We start from the raw sequence: 25,678 nt of genomic DNA, 5'->3' as shown, positions 1-25,678 counted from the left end.
TTATGCTGAATTCTTTAAGTTTCCATTGACAGAAGTCTCAGACGTGGCGCCTATAAGGCCTGTGCGATCCTTTTTCTTCTGACAGCAATTTCTGATGGCTTTGTAGATGGCAAAGGCGGGGATGACCAAACTTGGCACACCGGCAAGTATTACAATAATAGCATACACCCAATTGGGATATCCAACCTTCTGTGTTTTCGGGAACTCTTCCTGAAAGAACAAACAAGCAAGCTGTAGGAAGCCATGTGGAGAATATACCCACGAGCATGTACTTGTTCAGTATTTTAATAGAACAGAAACAGAACCACAGCAGCAGCTAGACACAGGGAACAGCCATTTGCTGCTTCCAGAGCAGCTTCCAGCTCAAGGTTTTGCAGTCTTAGCCATTTGGGATTTATTTTTTTTCTTAGAAGCAATGGGGAGAAGAAATACGGTGAGGAGCAGGGACTGCTGCAGGGGAATCAAGGCTTGGTGGCCAAATAGCCCGTGGGCAGGCAGGCTGAGAGCAGGGTGTGGGAGCACCATTGGGGTTTTGAGGAATGGAGCTGGTGGAGGAGGGAGAGGCAGCCCCATTTTCCCCATCTTCCTTTCTCTCTGTCTCTGTCTTATTAAAATAAAAGTTGACCTTCGCAAATTTAACATGTTGTATGTCTGGCTTTGCCCCAAGAATGCTGACTTTTATAAGGCTAGAGAGCAAAAAATCAGAGCTAGGTAGGCAGGGAAGAAGAGATGAGGTCCTGGGGAAAATGATGCATCCCCTTCCTTTGTCTTGTTATGCCCTCCCTGGTACCACATATAGCTTATTATTCTTCAAGGGGAGGAAAGGAAAAGTAGGTAATTTATTACCCTAATTACAATTCAAATGATGCAAGTATACTTGGAAGAGCGAAGAAGAAATCTGGGTAGGAGAATATTAATTTATTCTGTTAGCGTTGAGTAACCAGCACTACTCCAGTTCCATGGTCTTAAATGCACATGGAAACACATGCAATATCAAAATGCCTTCACAGACTTGGTCTTTTGTCAACACAGAAAGGTTGTGACATTTCCAGCTCTTCTATAACCCCTACCATGGAACTGATGTCTGTTTAAGTGGTCCTGTTCCAGTTTTACCTGACAACTGGATTAATGTTTGGGCTTTACCCAATTTAGAAAAGCTGCTCAGGTGTTGCTGTGTATCAGTTGTAGGCAGTACAAATCAGGACTTATTTTTCTAAGTGTTATTTTTTTTATGGCTTTATGTTTTGTAACAAGTTTTTTTTACCTGCAACCTGTTTCAGGTGGGAAATTAATATGACTCTGGAATTAAAGAAGAATATATCCAGTAATTCTGAATAAATGAGTTGGTTTTATATACTTACATAGCTAGGATCCCAGACACTGTAGAGCAGTTCTTCATTGACCTTCACCACAAAATAGAAGAAGAAGATAACTAACATAATGAGAGGGCTGATAACTCTCCAGGTAACCTGCCAGAAGATATTGGGCTTGTGTCCAATCATGAACTCAATATCCTTGTTAAACCTAGGGACGAAAACAGGAAGTTCAGAGCCATAAAAACAGGAAAGGATCAAAGGCTGCCTGCTCAGAAGCAGGAAAGTTCAAATGACACCTAGCTGTGCTTCCTCGGACTTTGCCTTGGTCCCTGTGTCAGGACTGGCAATGACATCAGGAGGTAAGCCCCAGCAGTGTGAATTTAGGCAGATATTGCCGTAACCATGCTAAAAGTTTCTAACTCATAGCTCCCAGAAGTAAGTCAGGAAAATTAGTTCCAGAAATGTACTTTCTTCAACAATTCTGTGAGCTATATACGAAGTAGTTCCAGCAAGAAAGAATCAGTGTAGACAGAGTTTCCCTATAATATGTTACAGTTTTTTAGAATTTTTGTAAGCATCTCAGAACTGCATCAATTAAAAGAATTGACACAATATTAAGAGGAAGCAAATTGGAGCAAATTTAAAAATTAGATTCTATAAATAATGCTTGTTTAATTTGGATTTCTACCAGTTTTTTCAGGCTGACTACTGAAGTAATATTTAGCTTTACGTTTGTTTCATGAAGGACACCTAGAAATGTGTCATTTAGGTTAAGCACAGAGTGCACAATGGAAGAATGGGACAAAAATGTCTCCACAGGAAGAATCCAACTCTGCATTGCAAGTGATATTGTCCTGAATCTAGTTTATGACCCCTACAAGTGCTACGTGCACACAGTGCCTGAATAAAAATTAGTTTGGCAGTTTGGGGCTTCTATTGTTGTTTTACCTGATGCAGTCCCATGGGCAAGCCCCAAGGAAGCAGCATGCTGTGCTGTACCTCTCAGCAGCCCTGTGAAGGTGGTGAACACCAACCATGCAATGTTGAGCTAGAGGAGGTTCCTCCTTTTCCCTGAATAAATGCCCTCTGCCCCTCTGTGTGGAGTGCTCTGCTCTGTCTGCCAGTTGTGGAAGAAGCAGAAAGAGCACCCTTCACTGCTCCTGCCAAGGCAGGGCCACATCCTATGGGCAACCCAAGACTTTGGAGGCAGGAGAGAATGGGTAGGATGTGGCAGTGGAGTTGAGGTGGGGAAAGAGGAGCTCCATGTTCCAGTTCCTGTCATGGATAACTCGCAAGTCCTCCTTCTGCCAGGAGAGCCACCATTTTACCAGTGACTCTTCTTCAGATCTTGAGAAGCAGATCATGGACATTCCTCTGGAGCAGATAACACCACCTTGGGGCAGCCCTGACAAGCTGAGAGCATCTCCCTGTCCTCACTTTTCCCACCACCATGCTGGTGCCCTTTGCCAGCCCTCTGAAATGCCCCACCGCCTCCAACCACTCTACAGGAAATACAGATACCATCTGCAGGGACATGTAGTGGCCATTAAAGTGGGACATTAAAGGCTGGCATTGAAGCTCCCATCTGAATCAGTCCCACAACGGCCTAGACCCATGTTTATATCCTGGGAATAGTTTTAGTTTGTCTGTGTAAAGTGTTCTGATTTTAAGAGGAAGGAAAAGTGATCAAACGAGACTTTTCTGTCCTTACTAAATTAAAGTAAGCCTTCTTTCACCAGGGTCCTCTCTGTGCTCACCTAATTTACCTAAACAGACTCGTACCTCCTCAGGTATCAAACCGTATGTATGGGAGCAGGGGCCAGAGGTCCGTCACCCCATTGCCAAGAGCTGCACAGCCAGAGGGCTGGCACAGACTCAAGCAGCAGCTACAGGTGGTTGAAGGTCCCCATAATATTTTCATATTAATTATGAATGGAAAGGTGGAGAAATTACATCTCTAAAAGGTGGATTTATTACATCTCTAAAAAGTTGTTAGGAGAATTACTCACTGCTAAAATAGATAAAGTCCTAAACACAAGAGGAGCATATCTCCGTAGCCTTGGATTTGCATCCTGTTGTAAAACGATATCTACAACCTGCAGAAGGATGCCTGCTTTGCACAACATCATCTAGCACTCATTTTAAACATTCCTGGAACAGACCTGTGTTTTAAGCTTTTGGCTCAGTGTGCTTGTACTGTGCTTCTGCTAATTAAATACTTCATGTAATTATTCTGAAGAGGGTTTGTTGTGAATGCCACCATATTTACACTGTAAGTGAGTTATAGTGGCATTTATATAATTGTTGCAAATAAGTATATAACAAAGCTTATTTTAAAAATAAATTATTTGCACTCATATTATTTTACTCTAGGCTACTTGGTAATGCTTAATATTCTCTTTCCGTACCTTAGGGATGTGCTTATTTCAGCTGGCTGTTATAGAGCATTATCTGTCACAGCGTATTAACAGAAAAGTGGAAAGCTTTCATGTACAAACAAAAATCCCCATCAAATCCTTAACAAATCATCTTTTTTTCTTGTTGAGATCTATTTTAGAAACCTAAATCATATAAGCCACCCTAAACTACAGTTGCATAATTCTAGAAATTTCTCTAACGGAAACAGTGTGCATTGAGTTGTAGCAAGATTGCAGCTAGACAACCACTCTATTTACATGCTATTTTCTAGTGAAATTTAACTTTCTTTCATACCTGTCTATTCCGTAAATGTAGACAACTGAAAACATCTCACAAAATGCGATTATTAGCAAAGGAATAGAGCCAGCAAAACTGTCGAACAAACTCAGCCAGTAATTACCAGACGCCAGGACAAAAATAAAAGCTATCAAGTAGGACCCTGCACAGATGAGACCTGTGAAAGACAAAACAACAGAAAACAGTAGGTTTAGACACAGAAAGAATAAAACAAACAAACAAACAAAAAACACAAGCAAACAAACTACAACAACAACAAAACCGAACCAAACCCAACCATTCAAACAAAACCAAGTGAAACTGGGCAGATTTCTGAGCTCCTCAGGTGTACTGATTTGCTTGTCTCAGAGCATCACAGCCATGTTCAGGCAATCAGGGAAGCCTCTGTTGTTGCTGTGGAGCTACCTTGCCTTGCAGAAAGCTTGCCTGAGGAAAATGCACGTCAGTGGATAAGGAACTGGCTAGATGGCTGCACACAGAGAGTGGTGGTCAATGGCTCTATGTCCAGGTGAAGGCTGTCCTGGTTTCAGTTAGCACAGAATTAATTTTCTTCCTAGTAGCTGGTGGAATGCTGTGTTTTGGCTTAGAATGAGAAGAGTGCTGATAACACCCCGATGCTTTAATTGTTGCAGAGCAGTGCTTATACTAAGCCAAGGACATCTCAGCCTTTGCTCTGTCCTGCCAACGGGCAGGCTGGGGGGTGCAGTAAGAGCTGGGAGGGGACAGACCCAGGACAGGTGACCCAAACTAGCCAAAGGGGTATTCCATACCATCTGACGTCATGCTAAACAATATATAGGGGTGGCTAGCCGGGGGGAGGGGGCCGGACTGCTCGGGGTTAGGCTGGGCATCGGTCAGCGGGTGGTGAGCAATTGCATTGTGCATCACTTGTTTGTACATACTATTATTACTTTCGTATTATCACCATTGTATCATTATTATTATTATTATTATTATTATTTTCCTGTCTTATTAAACTGTCTTTATCTCAACTCACGGGCTTCACTTTCCATTTCTCTCCCCCGTCCCAGAGAGGGAGGGGGGAGGGTGAGCGAACGGCTGCGTGGTGTTTAGCTGCCAGCCGGGTTAAACCACGACAAGGCCCATGATGATTGGTTTCCCTCAAGAGTCTGTCGTGGGACTGGTACTGTTTAATATCTTTATCAGTGACATAGACAGTGGGATCAAGTGCAGCCTCAGCAAGTTTGCAGATGACACCAAGATGAGTGGTGTAGTTGATGCAACAGAAGGAAGGGATGCCGTCCAGAGGGACCTGGACAAGCTTGAGAAGTAGTCCCAGGTGAACCTAATGAGGTTCAACAAGGCCAAGAGCAAGGTGCTGCACCTGGGTTGGGGCAATCCCAGACATGAGCACAGACAGGGAGAAGAACTCATTGAGAGCAGTCCTGTAGAGGACTTGGGGTTTCTGGTGGACAAAAAGCTTGACACAATCCAACAGTGAATGCTTGCAGCCCAACTGCATCCTGGGCTGCATCAACAGAGGGGTGGCCAGCAGGTGGAGGGAGATAGGGGATTGTGCCCCTTTGCTCTGCCCCTGAGAGGCCCCAACTTGTAGTGCTGCATCCAGGCCTGGGGCCCCAGCACAAGAAGGATGTGGGGCTGTTAGAGTGGGTCCAGAGGAGGGCCACAAGGCTGGAACACCTCTCCTGTGAAAAGAGGCTGAGAGAGTTGCGGATGTTCAGCCTAGAGAAGAGAAGGCTCCGGATAGGTCTCATTGCAGCCTTTCAGTACTTAAAGGGGGCTTATAAAAAGATGGTGACTGATTTGTTGCTCAGACAGATAGTGATAGGACAAAGAGGAATGGTTTTAAATTAAAAGAGGGGAGATTAGATGTTAGGAGGAAATCCTTCACTCAGAGGGTGGTGAGGCACTGGCACAGGCTGCCAAGAGAAGCTGTGGATGCCCCATCCCTGGAGGTGCTCAAGGCCAGGCTGGATGGGGCTTTGGGCAGCCTGGTCTGGTGGGAGGTGTCCCCGCCCATGGCAGGGGGTTGGAACAAGATGATCTTTAGTGTCCCTTCCAACCCAAACACTTCTATGATCCTATGAATTTTAGAACAAACTTGCCATTATTCCACGTGATTAATACTGCCTTTTGTAGCATATAAACTACTCATTGAAGAGGTGGGAGTGGACATCACTTGTCTCTGATAAAGCACTTACCTGTAACGAGTTCCTTAGGCCATTTAGGGGGTATAACATTAAGATCTTGTAAAGGTACAAGCACACCTTCCATGTTTCCAAACATAGATGACAAACCCAAGCAGAATAGCATGATGAAGAAGAGGATGGACCACAAAGGTGAGACAGGCATCTTGGTGATAGCTTCAGTGAAGACAATAAAGGCTAATCCAGTTCCTTCAACTCCCTGTGGAAGGTTTCAGAAGCTCCAAAAATTAGGCTCACTAACTCACACAGACTTTAAATTTACATCTGTATTCACTAGAGTTGGTGTATACTACACCACATCACAATAATTATGCTTTTTGTTTCCACAAAGACCTCCCAATGCAGCAGTGTATTTACTGTAATTATAATACAAATCCTATTTCATGGAACTGAAAATGAAAAAGCTGTGTGATACCATTTTACCCTTGATTGGCTGTTTATCCTAGCATAGTTCTGCCATCCATAAAGCACTACCACTAAGTGAGACTGTGGTGGAAAATGGTAGCAATGACAAACTGTCAAAGCGTTATATAAACAACAACAACAAAAAATTATTAGTGGTAGGAGAGTAGTTTGTACATCATGTGTGCCAGAAGACACTCTGAGTTATGATTTCATTTTTCAATATATTCATGTTGCTTGCAATAGAAAAGATGTGACAATACTGCTTAGCCTATAAAATCAAAATTTCAGGACTCTGGATGCCAGCTTGGCAGCAAGTCTGAATCTGCTGTGCATCTGCTCCCTGCTGTGTGTAATGCCTTGTGAGGTACCAGAACGGGCTGTCCTGTCTGAAGAGGCTGAGCCAACGTTTCCAGTCCTCTGGATTTTATAGATACCTGTATTGATCTGTAATTCCCCACCTTTTCAACATATATATATATATATATATATATATATATATATATATATATATATATAAGTATATATATGTATATGTTTTAAAAATATCCCAGGTATATGGATTTAGTCACAAATCCTTCTTGTACCGTTTCTTTTAACCCCCATGTCAAGGTTCATCCTTCCTGTGTAGTGGCGCACCTGTACTGATCAGGGCAGGGCTTGCCTCCCTCTGGGAGTCTCTCCCTTATTTCTCATTGTATTTTCTTTCCCACCACAGTTGCAACCAGGTAATTGCAGAGAAACGCCTGCCTCTGTTTAGCCAGGAATAGCAGGTCAGCCTGGAGCACTTGTGTGTTCAGGTTCTTTTCTGACATATTGCCAGTACTTATCAGAGGAATTAAACTGCTTATCTCCTCAAAAGCAAAATGATATTATATGGGATAAACAGAAGTAATTCTTTAATACAAGGGCATTCTAAGAAAACTTTAGTCAGTGGGCTCCAACAGTATAGAAACAAACTGTGTAGAAACAAACCAAAAAAAACCCACACTCATGATGAAAAACAGTCAAAAAAATGTTGTTATAGTTTCTACAGTATTAATGGTATTGATATGAGCTAGGGTGTACAACTTACATCATTCAAGAAAGTTTTCAGATCACAGGTTTCAAACTTAAGGCTTGCAAAAATCGTTGGATCAGTCATGTTGCATAACTGCTGCATTTGTTCAAAGTTATCTTGGGTTACATTGCCTTCTGGCAAGTCAAATGCATTCATCAAGGTGAGAATGTTTCTGTAAAAGTGAAATACAAGTACTTTGAAATTATTTATTTGTAAGCAGCATCAGGATTCATTTTGATCCGCAAGTTGTTAAGAACACAATGCCTTTTATTCAAAGGAAGCAATGCTTCTATTGCTCAGGATCGGATTATGAAATCAGAAAGTCCAGCAGTTTTGTGCAAGTGCAATTCTTTCTTTCTTTTTCCAAGGTGAGCCCAATGCTGTCTTTCAAGACACAGCCCACGGCTAAATGGATCGGGCACTTGGGGGGCCTGTGCAGCAGCTGGGTGCCCCCATTTGCACTGCAAAGGGAAACACTCAGCAGTTCAGACTGGAAAGCTTCTGGGGACACGGAAGGTGCCTGCAGTTTCTTATCATGGACTTTCCCAGCTGAGTAAGGAGGAACTAGACCAGATCCTGCAGGGTTTGGCAGCCCAGCTGAGAATGGAGTCTGAACTGCTCTGTTAAAATTAGGCACCTCTGTGACACCCAAGCATTTAATCTCTACAGGAGGCAACCTAAACACAAGGCTGACACAGCATATATTGCATTCAAGCCATACATCAGCTCAGCAGGTAGAGATTATTGTGATTGCTGTAATTTTTAGTAAAGTTTCTAGACAATTTTCCAGTAGGTGGTAGGAATTCATTAAATGAATTAAAATGAGAAGATTAATGACTGGGTAATTTCTCCATGTAGTATGCAGAGTCACTAGCAGTGGCTGAAGTGTCCACACTATAATCCAGATGTGTCCAGTATTGTGTTATTTCATTTCACACTAAAACTATAGATATTCTAGCATGTTTTAATAAAACAATATATCATGAACTGAACCTGCCTTTATGTTGGTAGAAATTGCACATTAACTGCAGTTATACTTGAAATAACTGTTCCAGGAAAACAACAACAACTACGAAAAAACAAACAAACAAACATTAAAATATGGAACGTCTTCCTCCCCTATTACTTTTGGAAACACCAGAGAATAATGTAAAATATGCTTGCTTATGTGACATCTTTGTAGGAAATAAGGTGGCACAAACAATTTTCACCCCCTGTGGGATGATTTTGATTTTCTGGAGTAATGGGTGGTCTGATACCATGTGGGTCAGGAGCTGTAATTGTTCAGAAACGACAAAAGCATTATCATCAGACTAAGAGAACTGCCTCAGCCAAACAAACATCTGTATATTCTTTTTTTTTTTTTTTCTTTTTCATTCACTTACCTGTCAAAACAGTCATCGTATCTTTCTGTGGCTCTGAATCCAATGATGGAGTATATGACAGTCGCTGCATAGACAGATGTGAAACCATTGATCACTGAGATAATCACAGCATCTTTCTCACAGTTGTTGCTGCAATTCAGAGAGAAGAAACAATGGATTTCAAGCACGTTCACAAAAGAAATACTAAAAGCTTGCTACCAAGACTAACAAAAAAGTAGTCTGCAGATGCATAGGTACATCAATATGCCCTCTAACAATATTCAAGTACAGCTGTTAAGATTCAGTGAATTAAAACTTGGTGCCTGAAGCAATTTAATAGCTATGCTCTTCCTTTTTTTTTTTTTTTTAATCTTCAATCTTCTCAAATAATCCTATGAATAAGGAATAATTGCCTCTTTTTTTTTTTATTTTTTTATTTTTTTTTTTTTCACAGTCTTGTGGAGATTAAAACAGGAGGGGCAAAAAAAAGTATGTCTTGTTTTTGTGCCTAGAATGCATGTGTTCTCACACCTGTTGGCATAGTCTGTATCTTAGCAGCTGGGCTATTCTGCTGCGGGGTGAAAGATTTGGGTTTGAACTCATTCAAAAGGAAAAAGTGTACAAAAGCTTTTATAAAACTGCGGTACAGTGAAGCTGTGGTAGCCAAGACTATTTAGGAACAGTTTTGTTTGACTGATGGAAAAAAAAAAAAAAGGCTCAAAATGCCGCAATCTTTGGAAATACTATGGGAAGGTTATGCTGGCAAGGTCAGACAGGCTGCCTATTCCATTGAGAAAGCTAAACTGCTTTGTAGAGACTTTTTTGCTGCAGATATTTCTTGCCAAAGTATCTGTGCTGAGATGGAAAAACTGCAGAGCCAGAAAAAGACTTTCATCTGAGAGAGAAGATAAAAAATCAATATGAAATTAGTTAATGGTTTTATTAGAAGGCTGTAAAGCTCTAGATATTGTATTTCTCTTGGGCAAGGCAAGACTCTTCAGAGTAATTTGATGTTGTCACGTATAATTTTATGATCACCTTTGAGGGAAAGCCAACAAAGACTTGTGGCACTGTGACCTTTCCTGATTCATAGTTTTGCAAGTAGATTTATAAGGGGTGGAGGGCATTGAATTGATTTTTTTTTTTTTTTTTTTTTTTTTTCTGTGCTCTGTTGTCAGTTTTTCCACTGTAACATGAGATTGTCAATGGCAGGCTTGATTAAAATAATTCTTTCTCTTAGAGAAAGTGAGATGCTCAAGCTCCTCCTTGTTATGAGTGGGACCAAACTAGATATCTGAAACTTAATTTGGAGACATTTGTCAATAATATTAGGTTAAGGGAATGACACACGGTTTATCTTTCAAAAGGAGAATGCTGAAGGGATAGGTCACTGTTCCAAAAATTTTGGAGGTAATTTGCTTGTTGGGTCAGTCCTGGGTGAAGGGAGTCGGTACTCCATCTCTTCCCTGGCCTGATCACACACATAAAGGAAGCAACTGAATTTTAATTTTAAAATGTCTAGATATATCTGCCAATCCCTAAAGCAAAGATTTAAGCCACACTCTGCTAATTGCTTTGAAACGCTTGTAACATCACCCGGCTCCAACAGTGTGGAGACGAATAACAACACCACATGCTGAGCAGCCCTGCTCAGGAAGCTCCTAGTGGCAGGTAGCCAGGCTCCTTCTTTCCAGCCTGACCCATGCCATCTTTCTGCAGGAAGCCAGCCAGCACTGGGACCTGAAATCTTGGCTTATGAGAGCTAGGATCAGCAAGATGAGCTGTGCCTTACCTGTTTGAGGGGATGGTGTACCTGTCACAGGTAATTACTGACTAATGATGGAGCAGGAATGGACAGGCTTCATTTGAAAGAATGAAATATTCATAAAAGATTTTGTTTTCGTCTGGATACTTACTGAACAGAGTTGTAACTGGAGAATGAAATGAGGCCTCCAAAGGCCAGGGAGAAAGAGTAAAACACTTGAGCACCCGCATCCAGCCACGTCACTGGGTTAGCCAGCTCAGTAACCTGAGGTATCAGATATACAGCTTTAAGATTATATACCATGGCTATTTACACTGATTATGAAGAATTTAAAACAATAATTAAAAGAAGAATATTGGTCGTGCAGAACTTACCATTTTTGAGGAGTGTTAAAAACAAAAGTTCAGCACTTTTGGCAAACTTAATTGTTTTCAAAAAGAAAACCTGTAGGTTTTCTGCAAGTATTTTGAAAATTGATAAAGAAATTACTTTCCATAGCTGGCAGCTGCCATGCCTGTTTCCAGAAAAAGGTTTCTGTTGTTTAGCATTAGCAATGACCACTCAGAGGTCTGCTCATGGAAGATGAAAATTCGTTTAATTTTGCTTAAAAACTCTTGTATAGTTACACCATTCTCCTAGGTCTTTTATATAGCCATATTGACTAGGTGGGTTCTCTTCCCAGCTCTGTGACAGGTGCTCTATAGTTAGAGACCATAACTGTCCATAGCTAGAATACACAGCACCCCAGGAAAAGAAAGCAAGCTCCCTTAAAATAACTTCCTTGCATCCCTCTGCAATGATCCTTGTATCTTTTATAACAGATACTGATGGTTGGGAGAAAGTATTTGTACATCTGTGCATTTTATATCCAATGTGAAGAAAGATTCACCTGTCAGAATCAAGGTTTTAAAGAAGTCTGAGGGATAGTTAGAAAAACACCCCTGAGAGGATTCATTTTTACTCAGATACTAATTACAGAGAGAGCTACATCATGTTTCAGTAAGGGACGGGCTGTGACTTACATTGGGAGTGAAGAGATACACAATCCCATTGACTGATCCCTTCAGTGTCAAGCCACGGATTAGAAAAATGGTGAGCACAAGGTACGGGAGAGTTGATGTTACGTACACAGCCTGCACAAGGAGCATGTAGATACAACAGTTAAATACAATGAAGCACTTCAATAAATATAGCACCAAAGGGAAGAAGTGAGGGGAATGAACAAGGAGTGGTGATTAACAAACAATAATGGCAAGTTTCAAATGAGTTGCAATCAACATACTACAGAAAACTATGCTCAGGAGAAATAGCATGTGAGTATATTTTGACAATACTTTTACAGTCATAGTGCTCTACTTAAGACAAATTGTCATTGCCGAAATTCAACTTAGATCATTCAAAAGCAACATGGAAAATAATCTACACCCTGATATCTGGTTGATGCTGCCAACGCAAGGATGGGATCTTAGGGCATCTCTGGACAGCAGAACATTGGTTACTTGTGCAGAGAGTATTAAGGGCTAGCACAAACCCAAGTAAATCGTATATGTATGTTTTGAAGAGAATAGTAATAGCAGAAAGACAAGTACCTTGATCCCGTGTTAATGTGAGGATATAAATAATTAAAGAGTGTTCTGCTAAGATCTGTAAGGACAAGGAAGCTGACCTGCTCACAGCAACGTGCACATAAATCAAACCAAATTACACCAAATCAAATTCCATTTCATTCAGCTTCCTTCTCCAAAAATCATTCCCGGTGATGACACCTGAAGTTTTAGACACGCTTTCACCCAAGAAATAGGCAGTTTCTACAGCATGATTAGGTCTGTACGAATAAGGAATCACAGCAGCATACCATCTGTTTTGTATAAAACAAAGTAGAGTACCTTTCCTGTTGTTTCAATGCCTCTGATTGTGCACACGTACAGTACGCCCCATGCGCATGTCAAACATAGCAAAAGCCACCACTGTATACTGCCTGAATCCGCAATAGAAGTGGAAGTGTTTAATGTTTCTCTGTACCAGAAATAATCCACAGGGGAGCTCTTGGCACACTCTTCTATGTAACCTGTAAACATGAAACAATTGTCATTCTATATTTATTCTATTTGCTTGAAAAAAAGAAAAAAAAAAGTTAAAAAATAAACACAGGTGTTCAAAATTATATTACATAATGCTAGTGATTTTGTTCTTGTCAGATTTCAGATCCCTAGAGGCTGGTTTCACAGAAAAAAAAAATGAGTTAATGAGAAAATGAGAACATGTTAAACAACATTCCTAAAAAATATTTTTAACAGGGAAACAGATGATATTGTTATTTCTATTAATTCAGATAAAGCAGATAAATTATTTGAGGCTCACTCATAGACTCTTCTTTCTGTACAAATTCTCTTTTTTCCTACAAAAAAGTTAGAATCCTCTTGGGCCAAGGAGAATGTGGAGAGGACTTCTGAGTTTTTTTCCACATACATGTCTATTGAATGGATTATTTTTTTTTTAAGTAGAGGAAAAGTAGCTAGGCAGATGTTTTTCAATGGTTGTGCACTCTTCCCACCTCATCTCAAACAAAAACAAAACCAAAGAAAACAGCATTGGGCTTTTCATACACACCCTGTTGTGTCCTGCCTGGTGGAGCCCATGCTCCTGCTCACAGCCTCCCACAGTCGGACGACTCTTCACCTCCTTGCTCTGATCAGCAATACTTTCTTCGCCTTCCTGTTTTGTGGGGCATCGTTCAAGGTCTTGTCGCCTTAGGTTGAATTCTCAGCTGCCTGCAAGGCGCTGACCCATGCAGTATTCTGCCCTGGCCTGCCCTTACGTGAAGTGTTGCTGTCCAGATGCTGGGAGGAGAGGAGCATGGCTCCCAAGAGCCGCTCCCTGAGCCATGGGAACAACCTGTTCTATACACTTTTGTGCAGTTTTTCTTTTTCTTTTCAATACGCAATTAAAGGGCTGTTGGAGAAGAGGTGGGAGGGAGCAAACAGGGACTGGAGTTTATTGCCACTGTGTGGATGAAAGGCAGTGTCTGGCATCTGCCAGACATATACTTGTATAGCCAAAAGCTTTACATTCCCTCCCACATATTTATAAATAATTTCCATTATTTTCCGCTCAACTGGACAGGAATGCTGGAACCTGACTACGATATGCAGATACTTCCAAGACTCAAGACTCCCAGATAGCTGTGAAATTCTCAGCACCATTTTAAACCAATATATATAGCACATTATCCATTTTACTCCTGGTTGAAAGACTTATGTGAGGAAACATGAATCTTTATCACTAGCGCTGATGACTCACATAAGAAACATGGAAGTGCTATTAGACAATGGGTCACTCAGGCTGGCATATGTTAGTTATGAAGAAACATTGTCTAAATCAGGAAAACATTAATGTTTATGCTAGACTTCTGTTTTGTGAATATTCTTTATGTAAACATATCTGTCAAAATTGTTCCAATGGCTTCAGCTCAGAAGTTTCATATTAAAAAGTCCATTTTTGCCTCAAAGATTAAATATTGATCGTACTTTATAGAGAATGCATTTTTAAAAAACATAAATACTAAAATAGCACAATATTCCTGAAGAAATTAGTTTGTCTTACTGTTGTCTTACAGAAAGAGTTCCTATTATTCTAGTTGCTAGAAATAAAGAAATGTGTTATGCAACAAAATACAGTGTTTCATAAAATATACCTGTTCTGTTGGCAGTGACAGGACAGCTGCTCCAAGGCAGGGGCTCTTGGAAGGAGTTGAAGAAGTACCACATTACCCAGGCAATGATAGTATTGTAATATAAACCCACTAGGAAAGATACAAACATTGCTGCTATGCCTGGGGAAAAAAATAAATAAATCAGAATACAATATAAATTTCATCACTCTTTAATAAAGACATATAAAAACATAGTAAATAGAAAAAAAAAAAAAAAAAAAAGAGAGAGAGAGAGAGAGAGAGAGAGAAAATAATAATTAAAACAAACAAAGATCAGTCCAACCAGATATAAGAATACTAAAGCAGCTACAACAAATTTGATTTCAAGGACGTGAAAATAATTCCTGTCTTCAGACTGTCAATACAAAGAAACATACTTTTACTCCTTCACTTCTCCAAAACATGCCAATAAATGAAGTTAATGCTTCAAGGAAGGAACTCTAAGGCCAGAATCAACACTCTTTTGCAGTGCACAGAGTGGAGCACTGTCACTAAATGGGGAAACTGGGCTCAAGTCCCATCTCTGGGCACAGGTGTGCATCATGGTAGGAGCCTTATGTTGTTGGTCCTCAGCAATTTTCTACCCTCCTCACTGTTCTAATTCCATGGTTTATAGCTTTTCCCTTCTATTTTCCACCATTTCTTTTGGATGTAGTCTTTATCACTGTGAATTTGTTACCTAACGGCTGGACAGGTTATTCCAACATAGATATGCCACATAAAACTACGCTGGGAGTGAAGCCGATGCCCATGTAGGAGCCAACTTTATGGGTGGGTTAACTCCTTACAGGCACTACACAATCCTGTTCACAGTCTTGCCCTCTCATATTTAGGGAGTTCAGGGTGCTGGGTATATGTAAAGTTCAACTAACTTGGGATTTTGCCTAAATGTGACCCAGATGGTCTTCCCCTTCCACAATGTCATTGCAAAGGTGTGTGTTTCTTGCAGGGGATTATGGCAGTCAGGAGGCACAGTATGTGGAAAGCTGTGAGATTTGAGCCAGTATTTCTCCTCCTCCACTTGCTCCCGAGTAACCTCTGGTGACTTCTCTGGCAGAGACTAAATGCTAATGATTAGGTCCTGAGGGCTCTTGGGCTCTGAAGAAGCTTGAAAAATTCCACAAGTAATATCTTTTGTAACTGATTTACAGACACATTTGATGCCATCAGCAATCTTAACTGGCTGCGTTTCTTCACTTTCAGGTGTCTGGTGATCACAGGCTCACAGAACGGCTGAGGTTGGCAGGGGCCTCTGGAAGTCACCTGCTCCAACCCCTGCTCCAGCAGGGACACCAAGAGCAGGCTGCCCAGGACCATGCCCAGGTGACTTTTGGAGATCTGCAGGGTGGGAGACTACGGGGCCTCTCTGGGCAGCCTGTGCCAGCACTCAGTCATCCACACAGCTGCATAAAGCAGCTTTTACCGCATTGTTAGATGGAGTATTTGAATGCACAGGAGTTTAATACAGATGTGAAGAAGCATAGTCTGCAAAATGCTGTCTCCATGACTCTGAGTGTGGTACTTCTCTCAGACGTAAGAAAGTAACCTTACATGTAGTTGGAGTCTGACAGACCAATCTTAGGAAGATTTAACTATTAGCTATCCATCGAAGAATTGCAAAACAAATTTTTGGCACACTTGACTGTCCTACTGGTAAAAACAGTAAATTGTCATAGCAAATGGTAATATCTCTGAAGCCTGAAATTGGTGTCAAATTATGGAAAGGTTTTAACTGGACCCACAGTATCTGTGAATATGGACACAAAATTTTCATAGTGCTTTATCATGATTAGTCTGACCTATCAATGGAGAGCTAGTGAGAAAGGGTAAGTAACAGATCTTGGCATCTTTTATGTCACACCACAGTAAAATTCTGAAGTTGTGCTCTTAAGGTTATCAGTTCAGAGACAAGTGCTTTCTCATGTGTTCTTTAATATCCTCTTCAGACTTACCAACGCCTTTCAGGGTAGGGTGGATGGAACTCCAGACTCCCACACTGCCTTTCCTCAGCCTTTGACCAATGGCAAACTCAAGATGAAGCAGGGGGATACCCTCCAGAATCAACAAAATCAGGAAAGGGATCATGAAGGCTCCTGTAATGGATAAGAAAAAATGTTTCCTGTCAGTGAAATACTACAATAAAGTACAAACTTCAGTTCTGCTGGCTTTTCAAACAGTGGCTGAATTGCAGGTATACTTGTGGAAACCCTCCTCCAATTTCTAAACAATGCTTTTGACTGATTGACCATACAGGAAACTTCATTACGTTTCAGGTAGGAATTCTTATTTTTCCCAAGTGGCAAACATAAACCATTATTATACAGTCCCAAGGTTAAATTCCAAAGGAGCTACCTTTGGATTGGCAATGGAAGACATATTATTTCTTTCCTGGCACAACTTCCATTTTTTTTTTCTTTGAAAGTTTATAGTTTTATAATTGTGAATCATACAAATTATATGAAGTAGTTGAATGAACTAAGCAAGATGCCTGGAAAGATTAGTCAGGAGCCTGGGGCTGGGTGCCAGTCTCAGTAAGGCTGTCTCCATAAAATGGCCAGTAACTCTTCCTGACAGCTGAGTTAAACAGTTTTTATTTTTTGGTAGGAGAGGTCTGAAGTTCAGGGTTCAAATCTTGTTACGTATCACGAGGCTGGTCAGTATAGGACAAATATTTTCAATTCATTTTTTCCTTATTTTGTTTCTTTATTATCTTCCTCAGACTTGGAGAAAACATACGACACCACACCAGAATACAAAAGAGCAGAGTCAAATGCTTGAAGACTGTGACGTATTAAAATTGTGGTTATCAGTCATCACATCTTCATCTTCCTAATTATACAGCAAATAACGTAAGTATATTAAAAAATGCAAAACACTGTGAACTGTCACTGGGTACTTGCTGACTTTTTCCCCATATATGCAAAGAAAATCAGATAGAAAGTGACAGAGGAAATTTGAACAATGGAAACTGTAGTTTTGAATTCAAGGCAGTTTAATGTTTGGAAGTGTGTTCTCATCTGTTTCATTGGGTATCTTCATAATGTCATATACACCAGAGTTTTAGAAACGATCCATACTGCAAATTCTTATTTTTCTGTGGGCTTTAATGAAGTCTGCTAAAAACAAGACTGTTGTTTCAAGCAGTCACTATTATACTGAAATCAGCCAGCTGTGTTTTATTGCTTTTTTTTTTTTTTTTTTTTGCTTCCACTCCTATGGAACTCAAGTAATTCTAGCTACTCACCTGTCCTTCACTGACATTTTAAATATTTGCTAATCACTATTGGTACTGACATTTAAACTCATAAAACTCTATTCAAAATGCTGAGCACTTCGAAAACACACAGGCTACACATCTGAATGACTAACCACTGATACACTAAAAATACATGTTTTGAATCTAGTTGCAAAAGGGATTTTATAGACATGATATTCCCAGACTTATTTAGAGCATTTCATTTAGCACCACAGAAACAACTAAAATACTAAACTAAATATCTAAAATACTAAACTAAATATCTAATACTAAACTAAAAATCTAAAATACTTCAAAATCAACGTGTCTCATCTTGCATGCATTAAAAACTGACTATCACTGTAAAAATATAGACTGACAAAGTGGAGAGGTTTCAAAGGAGATCCAGAAGAATATGACTCATGGCATAATTTTTGTTAGTGAAAAACTGAAGGATTCAATATGAATTGCTATTTGTAGAGAAGTTTGTTGAACTTTCAACTCTACTGATTCTTCTTCTGTTTCTTTTGTGTCAGTATATTACCTTGGGAGATGGATTACATGGACATCGTCACCAAGGAGGACAGTATCCCATTTTTCTTCCCCACTTTGCATATCTCAGCATCCCTTCCCTTTCCCAGAGACCGTGAATTCCTTGCAACAAGATCCTTGCATTAGTGGGGTGCAGCTACCTGTTAGATGTAGGAGCCTCTGACTGGTTCTCTCTCATCTCAGAGGAAAGCAGACATTTTGTAATGCCAGAAGGGAATGGAGGATGGTGGTCTAGCTTCTGCCCTAGAACTGAGGAAATAGAACTACATGTACTACCTAAAGCCCTTGGTAATGATGCAAAAGGCTTAATGTACTTCACTGTCTGACCCATTTTGTCTGCAAGGACCTGCTTAGCTGTGCTGGAACATGATCTGGTGAGCCCTTAAGGGCCTTTCTTCATCTGATCAGACACTCAATGCACACAGATTTGGCATCAAAGGGCTTGTACTCTGCTGGTACTCCACCCTATTCCTGTAAGTAATACTTCTCCCAGCTGTTTTACTCTTGCTTTCACAGATTGCAGGACTTTTGCAGTGTATGTGATAAGTGCCCTCTCACTGTTGTGATCCATCCCTGTACACCCTGGTGGTGGCTTTCCTCCTGTATGGGAGTGTCTGTGGGACAACATCCACTCGCAAAGCCTCTGGCTTTTCACATAGATAAATTTAGTTATCAGTGCACGGAGATTGAAGCAGGTGGAAACATGCCATGTTCTCCTATCTTGTATCAGGCTGGCACATGGTTGCTCTCCCAGAACTCTCACTCTGGCCAGAAACTCTCATGACAGTAAGATGGGACAAGGGCAAGGTGACCGTGTTTGTATCAGCAATTTGAGTTTCAGAGCATTCTGTCAGTTTTAATCCAGAAGCCCAAGACTCTTCCTGAGAGTCTGCAACCTGACCCTACAAAGTTTGTAAGTATGTTCTATCTTGACCTTTCATTTTTGTCTCCCATTTTGGATGCTGGATAGGCCTCTGCTGTATAGCAATCTCATTTCTCTCTGGTAAAGGTCTTCCTCAGCAATGGCTCACAGAATCACAGAATATCCTGGGCTGGAAGGGACCCGAAAGGATCTTTAAGTCCAACTCCTGACTCCACACAGGATAACCTGGGAGTTAAACCGTATATCTAAGAGTGTTGTCCAAACGATTCTTGAACTCCATTAGGTATGGTTACAAGGACTATAAAGACTGTTTATTTTCTTATGCAACAAGATCAGGGAGAGAATTTCTAATCAAGTCTCTAAAAGATCTTACAGTGGCCTGATGAAGAAGAGGGATGCATCTCCATTAGGAACAAAGATGGTTAAGAAATGTCATTCACCATGAAGAATTAGAAGCATTTTCTTTTGAAATCAAGCGAACAACAAAAAAAGCATCAACTTTTCACTTTTAAGTAGAAAGCAGTCTGACTGATGTTCTGTTTCGGGCTCCATTTTTCCATGGTTGAGCCATTTTTGCAGGTCTTAACTGCAAAGTGCACCTCCTCTCACAAAACTCTAGCAGTCTGGGTAGACATCAAGCTTCACTCTTCAAGATAATGAGATCCAGGAGTAGCACTGTCCCTACACAATAACTCTCCAAATGCACAGCATGATCTATTGCTCCAAACCTCTTAAAATTAAGCCGTCTTCTGTGGTAAGAGGACATGCCACAAGTGCTCCATAAACCTCAAGGGCTTTCCTGAGGTCTCAGGATACTTAGAGGTACTTTTATTAGGATGTCATAAAAGAAGTCTTTAAGCATGACACATCTTTGAAGAGCAATCAGATAAAGGGACTCCATGACCTTTGCACAGCCACAGAAAGGAGAAAGGATGCCTTTCTTATAGTCACCTATCTAATAATTACAATGAACCCTGTAGAAATGTATATAAATAATGAGTAATCTCTCCAGTTGGAAGACCTTACAGCTGAGATACAACATTCTAATCTTGCTTTAGTACTGTATTTCAGAACCCGTTGTATTTGAAGATCTGCATAGCTATTACACATTTTTTGCTTAAGTGTAATCTAAGATTTTCTAAATTAAAATTGAAAAAAATATATATTATTGCTTTCACATAAAGGGAATACAGAGTGAGGAAGCTATCCTGCATTGACTCTGATGTTTTTGTCGTCATTTCATTCAGCATGTCATGCATGGAGATAAAAATGTTCTCCTTTATGCAGTGGCAAAGTTTACTGGAGGCATATGCAAGCTGTAGACTTAGACTTTTTTTTTTTATAATTGGTGGTTTAAATATTAAATATACCTTTTTTTTTCTTTCTTTTTTTTTTTTTAATAATACTCATCAGGGATGAAACTAAAATGTTTAACATTTGATTAAATGACATGTTGCTCAATAAAGGTTAAACAAAAGCTATGTGTAATGTCAGAGAGAGCTATCACCTGGGAGGAAGTTTCAATCTCATTATGCTAGTGAAAACACTGAGGCAAACACTGTAGCTTTTATACTGTGTGTATATGGAAATCTAGTTTGCCTGTGGTAATGATGTATTTTACAGCTTTTAAACATGGTCCCGCTGCCTGTATGTCCATCTCCCCATTCTTTCTTCTCTTCCTGCTTTCTCTCACATACTGCCTGCTGCTGACCCCCAAGGCACCAGAGCAATGCGTTAATCTTCTTGACCAGTATGCTGAGTGGCAAAGACTATGGCAAAATTTGTATAAATGTCTAGGAAATATGGATTTCCAACTGTAAGTAGATGAAGCAAGACTGAGATTGTTTGTGCAATCAGGTATGATGCCAAGCTGCACTGACTACGTGCACCTATGGGGAGCTGTGAACGCAGCTGAATAGGAATTAGAGATGCAGGAACCAGAAAATCTCACTAGATAGAAGGCATCTCAACACCAAAATATCTTCAAAAAGAACTTCAAGATCTGTTTTCACAATACTGGTAGCCACATGTTCTAATTCAAAGCCATTCTTTCACAAGGCAGCAAAGAGCTTTTTATTTTCCTGATTGAAGGGAGAAGTTGAAAAACAGGAATTGTAATGAGAGGACATCAGTGGTGGCAGGAGGTGAGGTGGATTTAGACCCAGCAGAAGAAACTGAGGAGCACTGTGCAGCAGGGAGGGAGAAGGGATTGCACAACAGCTCTCCATCCTTAAGTGTGATGAAGATAAGGAGTCCTTTCTAAGAAGCCATGAGATGGCATTGATGTCCACCGTTATGTTGTGATAATAAGTCACTGCTTTTGGAGTTCTGCAGAAGAATTGATAGGGAAAGCAGCTACATGGACAAATATCTGTACAGTAACTCTAATCCTGGAGCCAGCTATGTCATTTCCTTGCTGTGTGCTGCCTCACAACTTCTGCCTAAAATCTGAGAGTCCTAGGGATGCAAGAAGCAGGAGATAACTGTGTTAGTGTTCATAAGCAGGGACAAGCCACTGGATAATGAGAAAGAAATTGATGAACTAGAACATAGTGTATATTGTGATATACACACAGGAGCAATGCATATCTCTTCAGTGACATTAGTCAGACAGTCATGAGGTATACCAAGTTATTTGTGTTTGCTGGATGTTCATTTTTTCAGCTGCATTTCATTCTGCCAGAACAAGATTGAAAGGAAAGCTAGGTGGAAAAGCAGGAGAGTGCCTGTAAATCAGTATGGGGAAACAGGGTGTTTACTTTCTAAGGATAAGTAGAAGAACCTGAAAAGCCAACAAGTGCCATGAATTTTGGAGCTATCCATTCACTTTTTCAAATGAAAATTGTCATACATAGAATGGAGGTTATGACTTTTCTTGTCTGACTTGTAATTTTTTTGTTACAAGAGCAGGTAGTGCTGCACATGACCTCCAGTTTGCACTGCAAACCCTAAAAGCCAGCCCATGGAAGAAAAATCTTAGAATTAAAAGCATCTTCTCTTTCAAGTGCGTCAACTGAATAACGTGTAGTTAAAGTGCCAGTAACTCCCCACAGAGCCCTCCTTGGTCCCCACTCTAACTAGGAAGAACGATTTTCAAACATTTCTCTTTGTACATTTAATGTAAGCCACAAGTTTTCCTTCGGAATCAAACACCTCAAAGGAACAAAGACTTTTTATGCATATCCTGGAATGAAATGCAAGTAGATGGCGAGCAGAATAGACGTTCAGAAAACTGATGAAGGCATGAAAAGCTCCTGGTGCAAATCTTTTATAATGTTCACTCAGTCCTGAACTGAACCCTAAGGTGTCACAGTAAGTTATGTGGTAATTAGTGTATATTTGGATTATAAATGACTTAATAATATGACAGCTAAAGTAATTAGTTAACTACTTTCATGCTGTTACTCCTGTTATCATAAATTACATGTATACTGACACTACAGCCGATAAATAGATCAGTCAAAAAACATTGAAAACCCTATTATGAAAAAATCTTTTGGGGTCCTGATCAGAATTATACTGCCAAGTAGATTATTAATATTTTAAAATATACATTATATATGTATGTAAGTATGTATATATGTAAAGTAGCATCAGTTTTAAATTAAGAAAACATACCGCTTACATGACAGCATAAAACTGATTGGGTCCCACAATAAAAACAGTCCTTTTTCTCCTGTCAGCAACATGATCTCATAACCTGCAAAATAACCTTCTCCATCAGTCTTCTAGAGATGACCATCACTGTCTCTACAAGAACTGACTGGTACTAACCAAAGTATTCTATTATTTGTTCCTGAAAGAGATTGAACCTAGTTATAGATGGTGTTAATTAAGATATATTAAAGACATACCTCCTCCATGGCTCTGGCAGAGATACGGAAACCGCCACACGTTTCCTAAGCCCACACAAAACCCTACGCAGGTCAACATATACTGAGCCTTGTTGTCCCATTTTGGTCTGGAGTCTGCCTCTTCTTTCTCAAGGACCTCGAGTTCTGTGTGGGAAGGTATCCTGTCCTCCAGGCCAGGATTGGGTAACTGTAACTTCACCATGTTTTTAGTTTCCTGCCTGAAAAAGCTGCCCCTGCAAGGATTTTATGAAGCAGGCAGCTAGTTAGAAATCTGCACAAAAAGAGACCATCTATTTGCTGTCTTCAGCTATATATAGTGAACCTTTGGCACTAAACTTGAAAGTGCAGACTTGTGGTAAAAAGAAGCGTCAGCAAATCATTCGATTGACCAAGTCAGCTCTGACACTTATTAATGCTTTATCTGCCAAGGTTTTATGGAACAGTCTGTTCATCTATAAGGCATTGATTTAAGTTAATGTAATTCAGGAGATAATTTGGCTATAAACTGTAATCACCTATAAGGTCATGAAACACCCCTCGCCACTCCCATGTTTAAACTTACTTAAATACATATATAGCACTAACAAATACGGAATAAAGTGATTCCACTGGCCTCAGGCTTAACATAGAGGTTTCATGCTAATTCTTATCATGAAGATAAACTGATTGTGAATCTCCATCACTCTCGTTTTCCCACAGTATAGGTTTACAAAATTGTATATTTTGTGATAATTACTGAAACGTTCTTCCTTCTCTGCAAGAGATCTTATTCTATTAAATGTCCTGACAAAAAGGATGGAGAATGAAAGGGATTATAAAATCTGACCTTTACAATCATAAGCATAATCTGCTTACCCTAAGGCCCCTAATCATTACAGAACAAGGTCTGAAGAACATAACATCTTGTAAATGGACTTGAATCAAAGGTCCCTTCACCTTTTCACTGACCCTATGATACACCGGTCAAAAAGAAATAAGAATCACAGGTTAACAAATACTGCAGATACTATTTGTGTCCGCATTCTTTCAGTACAATCATAACAACACAGCTGTCTGTACCTCACAGTTATCAAAAGGTAAGTAGTTGCTGCTGCATACTACGTACAAAATCTAACACAGTGTGTATCATAAGAATTTTGTCAGATAAACCCTACAGGCTACTTACCTATGATGATACAGGGAGATTAACATAAAGAACTAGAAGGGATCTTGTATGTCCAGCCCCTTCTGAAGCAGGTGAACACATCACAACATCCCTTTGCAACCTTATCACGTCAATTTAAATTGATTTTTTTTTTGCACTCCCCATTATTTCAAAGCTGGTCTAGAACTTCAGATTTCTTATGCCTACTTTCTACTTTAAAGAAACTAGCTTGATTTCTATTTCTTGTTTCTAAGAAATATGATATCCAGCTGTATTAAATTCAGGACCAGCTCATAATAATTTGTACTTATGACAACTACAGGTCGGTGCAGACCTGATCCCTGCATTTAAACTGCCTCAGCCCCAGTTTTGCCAGGCTAAATAAAGCAAGGTGATTTAGTTTCTTCCTTGAAAAAAAAAAAAAAAAGGCTCTCCATTATCTCTTGAACAGACAAGTTACCAAAAAAAAATTCACCCTTGACATAAAAAGCTATAACTGTATACAGCAGCCCAGATGGATTTTCCCTGTGCCTTGTAATCAGGTACTAGTACTTCCCTAACTGTACTTAAAATATCTCTATTAATCTGCTGAGTCGTATCACTCACCTTTGTCTTGACCTTGTCAGTTCCGCAGATTAGCTGTCTCCTGATTACCACTGGATCAAAGCTTTTCTTCTCCTCAGGTGCTTCTTAGCTTGCAGCAGGCTATATTTATTTTTTTTTTCTCAGTTACCTAAAGCATATTTTTTTATGGAACTCTAATACATTGAGCTACTTCCTTAGTTCCTGAATAATAATCTACTTTTTCATCATTAATGATACCTCTGAGCTTGCATCATGAGTGTTTCATAAAAATGCTACTTCTTTTGTTTTTGGTCATTAGTGTAAGAATGACAAAAGATTTGTTCCTAAGCTGATCCTTGAGGAACTGCATTAGTAACTTTCTTCTGGACCATCATTTCTGCTTTCAGCACAGTTTGCCATCATCATCAGATATTTACTTTGTTCTTTGTTCAGTTTATATCTCCTGTAAGGCAACAGCTTTACTGATGTTCAAAAGGATTGCATTCACTGTGCTTCCCTTGTACAGAAAAATCATTTTTCATTTATAAATGACAATACAGAACTCTCAGATCCCAGCTCTTCAACTTCCAGAGAAGGACGTTGACTTCTTGGTCAACAGCAAGAAACTGCAGGTTCCACGAGCTTCAGGCTCATCTGGGTTATTATTCTGCCTGAAACAGACGGAGAGAATCCAAACATTCACGTTATAGGAAACGAGATAGTAATAAATGGCAGGCAGATGACAAACAGGCAAAGCAAACATCCTCCTCTAGTTTAGGTCATAATATTTCTATTTTCCCTGACTTGCAGGCTTCACTTCTAGAGTTTTGCAAAGTCATATATAGAAACTCTTGAGTTTCTATATCTGGATATATCTATATATGACATTTCTATATCTTATGATCAGATTCTGAATCAGATCA

The 25,678-nt window shown here is 39.9% G+C and overlaps 1 protein-coding gene across 1 annotated transcript; it reads right to left on the bottom strand.

Moving 5' to 3' along the window:
* SLC6A19 (solute carrier family 6 member 19) lies at window positions 1-23,249 on the bottom strand. The gene is made up of 12 exons (XM_032182417.1): window positions 23,048-23,249; window positions 16,476-16,616; window positions 14,506-14,643; window positions 12,698-12,879; window positions 11,834-11,944; window positions 10,963-11,075; window positions 9,068-9,196; window positions 7,698-7,854; window positions 6,215-6,419; window positions 4,029-4,188; window positions 1,362-1,524; window positions 1-210 (listed from the first exon to the last, which is right to left on the bottom strand). Exons 1-12 carry the CDS (start codon window positions 23,247-23,249, stop codon window positions 1-3), a joined length of 1,911 nt encoding a protein of 636 aa, XP_032038308.1.
* Between the last annotated feature and the right edge of the window lie 2,429 nt (window positions 23,250-25,678).

This window comes from Aythya fuligula, chromosome 2 (assembly GCF_009819795.1).
Source record: "Aythya fuligula isolate bAytFul2 chromosome 2, bAytFul2.pri, whole genome shotgun sequence".
Lineage (NCBI taxonomy): Eukaryota > Metazoa > Chordata > Aves > Anseriformes > Anatidae > Aythya > Aythya fuligula.
Note: the sequence above shows the minus strand (reverse complement) of the source record. Positions and strands in the feature narration are given on the sequence as shown.

Excerpts from the sequence above, each read along its gene's own strand:
- SLC6A19 (XM_032182417.1), bottom strand. The coding sequence starts at position 23,249 with ATGGTGAAGTTACAGTTACCCAATCCTGGCCTGGAGGACAGGATACCT. Across the intron at positions 4,189-6,214 it reads GCCTAAGGAACTCGTTACAG|GTCTCATCTGTGCAGGGTCC; the intron begins GTAAGTGCTTTA and ends TGTCTTTCACAG. Across the intron at positions 1,525-4,028 it reads TACATTTACGGAATAGACAG|GTTTAACAAGGATATTGAGT; the intron begins GTATGAAAGAAA and ends TTTCGTCCCTAG.